Source organism: Panthera pardus, unplaced genomic scaffold (assembly GCF_024362965.1).
Source record: "Panthera pardus isolate Hobbes unplaced genomic scaffold, ASM2436296v1 HiC_scaffold_24, whole genome shotgun sequence".
Taxonomy (NCBI): domain Eukaryota; kingdom Metazoa; phylum Chordata; class Mammalia; order Carnivora; family Felidae; genus Panthera; species Panthera pardus.
The window spans coordinates 60,817,779-60,827,403 of record NW_026526810.1 but is presented as its reverse complement, the minus strand read 5'-3'; the positions used below and the strand labels follow the sequence as shown (position 1 = coordinate 60,827,403).

General features: G+C 39.4%; 1 protein-coding gene across 5 annotated transcripts in view; it reads left to right on the top strand.

Annotated features, from left to right (window-relative positions):
- Positions 1–9,625, top strand: part of FMN1 (formin 1) — a 428,550-nt gene that overhangs the window by 266,737 nt on the left and 152,188 nt on the right. For all 5 annotated transcript variants that reach the window (XM_019435304.2, XM_019435301.2, XM_019435302.2 and 2 more), the window contains one exon: positions 1,804–1,891. In XM_019435304.2, the coding sequence (XP_019290849.2) occupies positions 1,804–1,891 (88 nt within the window). The remainder of the gene's footprint in view (positions 1–1,803; positions 1,892–9,625) is intronic.

The following is a 9,625-nucleotide window of genomic DNA, read 5'->3' as shown; positions in this document are numbered from 1 at the left end:
ATATTATTATTAAAAAGCAATTTTAAGCAATTTAAAATTAAGGCTTGGGGCGCCTGGGTGGCTCAGTCGGTTAAGCGTCCGACTTTGGCTCAGGTCATGATCTTGCGGTCCGTGAGTTCTAGCCCCGCGTCGGGCTCTGTGCTGACAGCTCAGAGCCTGGAGCCTGCTTCATATTCTGTGTCTCCCTCTCTCTGACCCTCCCCTGTTCATGCTCTGTCTCTCCCTGTCTCAAAAATAAATAAACGTTAAAAAAAAATTAAAAAAAATAAAATAAAATAAAATTAAGGCTTAATGTACAAAGTATTACATTGTTAATAAATTTCATATATTGAAAAAATAAAAAGTAAAAATGTAGGAATACTATGTAAATTAGTACAATGCAGGGAGAATTAAATAATGAACATAAAGCATTTATAAAAGTGTAAAAAAAATAAAAAAATAAAGTGATTCTAAAAAAGTATTACATTGTTTATATTAAAAATAGCACAAGAAGAGGAAATTTTATTTAAATCTATGTTAAGAATATATTATACGAGGTGCTTTACAGATATTATGCAAGTTTTAGAATCAATATACAAAAAAAAATGTAGTCAAGCCCTATCCCTGAGGAAGAAATTAAACTCCTCCTAGAGGGTAAGTCACTTTTCCAAGGCCATTATCACTTTTTTTTTTTAATTTTTTTTTTTAACATTTATTTATTTTTGAGACAGAGAGAGACAGAGCATGAACAGGGGAGGGGCAGAGAGAGAGGGAGACACAGAATCTGAAACAGGCTCCAGGCTTTGAGCTGTCAGCACAGAGCCCGACGCGGGGCTTGAACTCACGGACCATGAGATCATGACCTGAGCTGAAGTCGGACGCTTGACCGACCAAGCCACCCAGGCGCCCCAAGGCCATTATCACTTTTAAACAGCTAACCAGCTGAGTTGAAATCCCACTGATCTTCCCTCTAAACCACTAGGCAGATGACACAGCCAAGAAGATTAAAGGCTATTGAAGTGACCTAAGAAGTTGCAATGTGGAGGGGCGCCTGGGTGGCTCAGTCGGTTAAGGGGCCGACTTCGGCTCAGGTCATGATCTCGCGGTCTGTGAGTTCGAGCCCCGCGTCAGGCTCTGTGCTGACAGCTCAGAGCCTGGAGCCTGTTTCGGATTCTGTGTCTCCCTCTCTCTCTCTGCCCCTCCCCCGTTCATGCTCTGTCTCTCTCTGTCTCAAAAATAAATAAATGAAAAAAAAAAAAGAAAAAAAAAAAGAAGTTGCAATGTGGAAATATGCCAATGATAAGTAGAAAAGCTGGATATAAAATTACACATATATTGCAATAACAGTTTAGTTAATTAAGTGTTTGAATAAAAAGATCTGAGTATAAGATCATAAAGATTTTAGCGCTTGTGTTAGACTAGCAGAGTTTGGGGTGGTGTTTTTCCTTTATTTTCTAAAATAGCTATAGTTAGGGGCACCTGTGTACCCACTCTTGCTTTAGGTTCAGGTCATGATCTCACAATTTGTGAGGTCTCAGGCTCCGCGCTGACAGTGTGGAGCTTACTTGGGATTCTCCTTCCTTCTCCCTCTTTCTCTGCCTCTCCCCCACTTACACACATGTGCTCTCTCGCTCTCAAAATAAATAAATATTTTTTAAAAATCTACAGTTGTGGATAAGTCACTTTAGTATTAAAATCTTGTTAAAATAGAGTGTAGCATCAGTTTAATTCATCAAAGTATCTAAAAATCTTAATGTTTTTGGTATGCTTCTGAAAGATTGCACAGATATCTGAGTGTGTATTAACTTTGTTTTTAAATTCCAGATCATCAAGTTATTGGATGGAAAGCGATCTCAAACTGTGGGAATCTTGATATCTAGTTTGCATTTAGAAATGAAGGATATCCAGCAGGGTAAGTCTTCGCTGTTGCTTTTTTCCAACTTTAAAATTTTTCAGCATTTTATTGTGAAAAGTTTTAAATGTATAAATTATTAGAATGCCATATAATAAATCCCATGTACTCAGTACCCAGCTACAAAACTACCAGTTCATTCCTGTTTCATCTGAAGTACGCTCTCTCACCAGCTGGACAATTGTAAAGTCATCCCAGCCATTTACAATTCATCTGTTAAAAATGTCAGAACACTGATAAAAGTTAAGAGATGCTTTTTCAAGCATAATTCTAGTGCCATTATTGTGCATTTAAAAACATTTATGATAATTTCTCAGTATTATCATATATGTAATTCTAATTTCCCTGACTCTATACATGCTAATTCATCCATTTGTTTACAATTAGTTTGAATGAGGACGCAGACAAATTTCATGCATTGCCTTTGCTGTGTCCCTCAGTTTTCTTTTAATCTAGAAGTTTCTGCACTCCATCGTATTTCTTTTTTTCCTTTGTAATTATTATTGTTATTATTTTTTAAGAAATCAGGTCATTTGTCCTGTGGATTTTCCCACATTTTAGATGTTCTGATTGCATTGCCGTGTTCTCATTTATTACATTTTTCTGTACCCATGTGGTTCCTGTAAATTGTTAGTTTGATCTAGAGACTTCATCTGAGTAGGGTGACACTCACTTCGTGAGTGCTCTCGTATATTATATCAAGAAATACATAATATCTATTTGTTTATGTTGTTAGTGGGATTCATGATTTCATTAGAAGTGCAAAATAATTATAATGCTAACTCCATCAATTCTTCATTAGCTGGAATACTTCTGTGGAGGAACACTTTTCCTCTTCATGCACTTGGCTACGTCATTGTTTTTTAATCCCTTCTTTTTTTTCAAATGGTATTATTTCAACTTGGTTATCTTTGGCATAATTTAAAATATGACCTTTAAAAAGAGGAAATATTACTTCCATCTATTTTTCTTCGTCTCTAGAAAAGTAGACCAAAACCCATCTTACCTTTTTGAAATCTGTGTTTTGCATGTAAACAACACTCCCCTTTCTCAGTAATCATTTAAATGTAATCTTTATTTTGACATGTCATTGATAATATTTTCTGAATAGTAATCTCTCGTAGATGGTTTCAGTAGAATTTAGCATGGGTTTAGCGGTGGAGGCAATTTCAAACCACATTGTCCTTCAGGTCTCAGTCTTTGTTACCTCACAAATGTTTGTTTCACTCTGGTGCACCGCAGAAGGCTCCCAGAGGTCCCGAACCAAAAGACACTCAAAATATACACACGAGTTCTCCTCTCAAAGGAGTTTTGCTTTATTGCAAACATTAAAAATTCCACATAAAGCTAAAAATATTCTGAATTGGATGATAGTCATAGTATTCAAATGAACTATTTGTAATATTTAAGCTTAATTAAGTAGAAATAAATACATAAGTGTGAATATTAAACCTCAGAAAATGTTGCAGGAGTGGATTTGAATCTGGACAGGGGTAGCTAAAGGGGTCCACCATCACAATTAGAAAGGGATTCTTTAGTGATTTTAGGGGTTAGATCTTCTAGAAGAATTGAGTTTCATTTCAAACCAGGAAACTGTCATGCTAGTGAAAAAGTGGAACAGATAAATCAGCAGGAAAGTTTATAGCCATTTGTCAAAGAGACTGAGTTTTTTATGTAGTCTGAATTTGGAAAGGAATTCTCCAGATCTAGCGGCAGAGTCTTATCCTCAACAACAGTATTCTTCCTAAGTTTGGTGAAAATCAGTTCTGCTTGGTTTCATCATGATGATGTGTGGCGCTGTGGATATGAATCTTTACAATGGCGGCAGCATCTTAGACTTTATTCAGTTCTTTTTAGGCACATCCTGCTGTGGTATATCAGATGGCCGTATGATGAGAGTCATTCCAGCCATGTGGTATTCCATTTACCAACTCCGGACTATAAACCTTCTTTCCATGGCACTTCAGCCTTGTTGGAGTGAACGCTCATTGTGAGTTAGATAAGAGATGAGTTCACCCATACCTTTTCCAGTATTCTACTCTAGATGAGAACATGCTTACCTGAAGCACTAGCAAACTTACATGTTAGTGTTAGAAATGGCACTTGTAGCATCATAGATTTCTAGCACTTGTGGGCACCATTTTAGTCCTTTCTCCTTTTTCAAGCACCTCCATTCCCCACCACAGAGTTGGCTCCTAAGTTCTTAAAAAAAAAAAAAAAAATCACCTCTATTCCATGTCTTCATTTAGTAATGCATTCCAGATGAACATAACCCGAGCTTAATTTTTCTTTAGAACCATTTGACTGACACTGGCATCTGAAGGTCACTTAGGAGCCCGAGCTGTGTCAGTTACATTTCATTCTGAGTCTGTGTCTGGTCGTGAATGGAATGCACTTGGCCTTGTGTTGTCATCCTGATGAAAGGACTCCCTGTGCTGATGTTGGCCCACAATGCGTGTTTTAATGTGAGAGGGGCTGCAGTGAGATCTGATTGGGGCTGGCCAGCTGGCAGCCAGGCAAGGTCGCACAACACATCAGCCCTGGTGAAATGACCACAATTAAGAGGCCATCCTTCAGCCTTTGGTCATATATTCATCTTTGTCAGTGCACAAAGACAGATGCACTAACTCGCATTTTCCAAACTCACAAGATGCTGATGTATAAACCAAAAAGTGAGAGGATACACTTAGAGAACAGACTTTTCCTTTGTCATGATGAAAATGTTTCTCACCGCTGATCATTAATACCTCCTTATCACTTGCCTCTCCTTGGCATTGTATCTTTGTTTATGCTCTTTCTCCCCTAACTGGGATCACAGGTTGGTCACCTTGATAATGGTTTAGGTACATCCATTCACAATTACCTCCCATAGATGGATAATCCAGTATTTCCTGGTTCAAGTCTTAAAAAACAACCTTGTCTTCCTCGTTTCTAAGGGTGATTGCTTCTCTGTTGTCCAGTAGACACTGCCTTTGATACATATTCAAGAAGTGGGATTTTGAGGCTCTGTACCTCCAGGTCCTACAGATAGCAAGTTTGCTCCTTTATGTCATGTTGTTTTTCTTTTCTAAGAATTTCTCTGATAATAAAGCTTTGTTTACAACTCACTGGGCTAATGTAGCACATATAAAGCCATTCAATATTTAAAATTTTAAGTTAATTAAGAAAAATAGACCAAACCTTAGAATAGATGGAATCAGAATGTCATATATTCATTTTGGTGCATTCGGGCAAAAACTTCCTTCCTTCCTGCCTTCCTACCTTCCTGCCTTCCTACCTTCCTGCCTTCCTGCCTCCCCTCCCTCAGTAAACATGGATTGAATACCAGTTGTTGTTGTTGTTGTTGTTGTTGAATATAAATTATTGTCAAATTGGCTTCCATACAACACCCAGGGCTCATCCTGACAAGTTGAATGCCAGTTTTGTATCAGGCACCATGACAGCCACAGCACACAAGATCCAGACTCGAACATTCTCAGGAGTGCACAGGATAGTGGGAGAGATGTGCATAGCAGCCCAAGTGGACAATAGAGCTGCTTACGAAATAACAGCGTAGCATCCAGACTCCTGTAAAACTCGAGCCTTAATGGACAGAACAGTGGTCATCACACAAAGAAGCTTTTCCAACTAAGGAAAGAAGGCATGCAAGGAGGAGGTCCTGCTGGAATGTATGGATCCTATGTGAATGCGGGTTGTTTCAGGCCTTGGGGCTAGAAAGGCAAGCAGCGTCCAGAACAGGAGGAGCCCTGAATATCGTCATATCATCATGCAAAATTGGGATATTATCTCATCAGTAACAGGGAGACAGGATTTAAGAGTTTCAGTCCCGTGATCTAATTTTGAATACAGAACCACCTCTCAGGCTGTGGGAGATGGGCTTGCAAGGCCTTGCGTGCTGTGGCCTCAGCTGGTCCCTCTTACTTTCCTTGGCTGTTCTTGTTCCCCGCCTCACTGCACGCTAACCACAACAGAACTCTTTGATTGCTTAAAATGGCCAAGTTCTTTTCTTCTTCTGTGTCTTTGAAGGCATAGCACTTTTTGAGTGAGCCACATTGCACATTTCCTATGTTTGAAATGCTTTTCTGCCCCACCATAGCTAGCTTCTTTCCTTTGCTAGGTTTTGGCATATAGAATCTCCCTCAGAGACCCTCCCTTCAATTGAAGCTACCCTAAGTTAATTCTCTTAGATTCTACACAGCTCTCAAGACTTCATTTGTTCATTTACTGATGTTTTCATTTACATCTACCATCAGAGTGTAAGTTCTGAGATGGAGATTGCTCAGTGATGTGTCCCTAGCACCTTGAAAATGTGCCTGGCACCTGAATGATGATCATCCAGTGTCTGCTGAATGGGTAAATAGAAATCATCCTGAAGGTGGATAAATCTGCTAGAAAGGGATTGCGGGGCTTCTGGGTGGCTCAGTCGGTTGAGCATCTGACTTGGGCTCAGGTCATGATCTCATAGGTTGTGAGTTCAAGCTCCACGTCGGCCTCTGTGCTGACAGCTCAGAGCCTGGAGCCTGCTTTAGATTCTGTGTCTCCTGCTCTCTCCGCCCCTCCACTGCTCACACTCTCTCAAAAATAAATAAACATTAAAAAAATTAAAAAATCTGTTGGAAAAGGATTGTGATGATTGAGATAATAAATGGTGAAGGCCAGAACTAAGGTGTTATCTATAGAAATGTATGGAGACCACATACAGGGGCTATTTGGAGAGAGAATTGCTTCATTTAGCCACATCAGAGGCAATCTGTGACGGAGAAGTCGTATATGTACGTTGGATTTCTGGCTTCAACAGGAATGTATATAAGTACCAAAACATAAACTGGAAATACAGAAGAAAAAGTGTAGGTAGAAGCAGAAAGATCAATTCGGTTTTAGATGATCTGAGTCTGAAATGACTGGAGACATTGAAGCTATTGTATTCACCTAGCGTCTGAAAACTCTAGTCTAATGCTAAGTAGATAGGGCTATGTTGGAGATACGATGTCTCCAAAAAGGGAACCACCTTTATCGCTTTCTCTCTACCCAAGATGGTATTGGACATCTTGGAGAAAGCTGGGTCTCTAAACTGACTGAAGTTTAAAGCAGTGCATGACTAAAGGCAGGACCTTGGTTGTGGGGGAAGAATGGCTTCAGGAGACTGACCATAATACCCACAGCACTTGTATTTGGTCCAGGAGGGACTCTGAATAAGTGATTTACTTCTTGCTGGCTTTCCATCTGCTAAACTGGATGACTTGTGTTTAGAAGCATTTTGGCATCCTTGGACGCAGTGACTGCCTACATGATTGCAAATTAGTGTTTTCATTCCACGTTAGTGATTTCCTCTCATTCTTTTCCCAGGGGAGATGGAAAATTGCTGTTGACTGTTCTTGACATAAACCTCTGTATGCCTTGCAACACACTAGGTGCCAGAAACCTCTTGGCATTCATTTGGAATTTCCCGTACACTCACAATTTATATTTATAATATTTAATCTAACATCAAAATAAAACATTTTTCAGTTCAGTTCTTACCAGTCCAGAATCTCAGTTTGGGAATTCAGTTGCATCAAAGACTATCTTTCTGTTTACGAATCTCAAATCAAAATGTGGGAGGACGCCAGTTAGTTATATGCCCAGAATCTAAGACCCAGATCTGAGAATGCCCACTGGACTTTGCTCCCTTTTACCTATTAATTTCTAGAAATCTCTGTCCATGTTTATGCCAGGTGTCTAAAACATAATTTTACCAGGCATCTGAAATTCACCATGAATTGCCTAGGATTTTCCTGGGGAACATTCTAATTCTAGCCTGGAAGACCCTTTACTGAAGGCAGGTGGTCTCCAAATTTTTTATTGTGCACTCTACCAGTAAAAAGTTTCAGAACACGCTTCTTAAGCTCTGTTTTCTAAAACATGTATATCATATAAATGTGTGACAGAACTAATATCCACATTATAAAACAAATGCCAAAATGTGAATTAAGGTGAGATTCATATTATTTTTAAATGTCTTGCTAATTTCTCTGGCTTTGGGTTCTCATTGGCTAATATCTCAAGGCTCAGTATAAAAATAGGGATGGACTCATTATTAACAATAGTGTATTTAAACCCATGCTTCAAATAGTCCCTTGATAAATTCTGTTATATGGGGGTCAGTGTCTTGGCAAATCTGACTCAACTGTCCTTGCTTTTAACTCATTGCATGACTGGTGGAGAACTTGTACTGTCAGTCAGAGTGTCTGCTCTGCCATTTTCTTATTGTTGATGGATTATTTTGGGGGGTTTCTCTGCAGGAACCTTCTTTTTTTTAACTTTTTTTTAACATTTATTCTTTTTTTGAGACATGGAGACAGAGTGTGAGCAGGGAAGGGGAAGAAAGAGGGGGAGACACAGAAGGCCCTGAGCTGTCAGCAAAGAGCCTGATGCAGGGCTCGAACTCACGAACTGTGAGATCATGACCTGGAGCCAAAGTCGGACCCTTAACCGACTAAGCCACCCAGGTGCCCCATCTGCAGGAACCTTCTGAAGCCAATTTGTTTATTTTGTCCAGTTTAGCTAAAACCAGATTGTAGAATCATAATACTTCATTTAAGTGGGCCCCCCAAAACCACAGTATATTGAAAGTAAAAGAACAAGTAAGGATGCCACATAAGAAGGAGTTTACCCACCAAAGGTGACATGTGATCCCGAGCTGCTGACATACTGAATGAAGGTGCCAGGGTCAGTCAACTTACTGAATATTAAAAGACCTCAATTTTTAAAATGATCTCTGGGTGAATGGAAACAATAGGCCTAATACTTCCCTTCCCTTTCCCACCTTCTTCTTCCTCTGAGTCTGAAACACCTGAGCAGCAGGGTTCCCACCCACCCCTTTCTAAACCACTGTACATTCCTTCACTCACAGAGCTGAGTCCTGAAAGCAGAGGGTGGCATTTCTTTGTACTTTACCTTCAGGCAACTGGCTGAGACCATCCAATCTGCCCGGAATGTAATTTTGGCTTAAAAGAACCAGAACTAATGGAAGAACAGAAGCAGCTTAACCCAAACTGTTTCTCATTCCACTGCCCTACGGAGAATAGAATGGAGGAAGGAGGGGAGGTTTTGTGAATTCTGTGCCTGTGTCCTTCTTTGAGGTTTGAACCATGGACAATTTTAATTACACCTATAAAATGGTACCTTGGGCACCTTCGGGCATAGTACATGCCTGAACTTAGGTGAGAATTGGGAGTTTTGCTTTATAAGACTGAGTGATTTTGAGTTTTGGCAATAGACAAGCGTCCCTTTTGGGACAGTCCTTTCTTCTACCGCCCAGCCAGCTCCCGCCGACTATGTCATTTACACTTGCCTTCTCTTTCCATCAAAGCCCAAATTAAGGTCTGTACCAACTAGTATGACACATTAGCAGGCATTTGGTGATGTAGGTAAGACTGTAAGTATAGGCCTTTGATAGTTCTTGTTCTTTATGGGACTGGAGGCAAATTTTGTTTGTGTTTCTTCATTCTTTGTGCCTTTGCTGTTCCTTTTAGTCTGTTCCAGCATGCAATTGTTAATATCTTTAAAAAAAGATAAGACTTTATATTACTCTAGCTTGTATTTTCTTTTTATATTTATATTTTCTTTTAAGACAATGGCTTTTCAAGTTCCTCAGTTCTAGTTTTTAGAAATTTTTTGCTCTGACTTTGACTGCAATACTGATGATTTTGAATAACTGCAAGTAGTTGGCAAAGATTGAAGTTAGACTGTTTT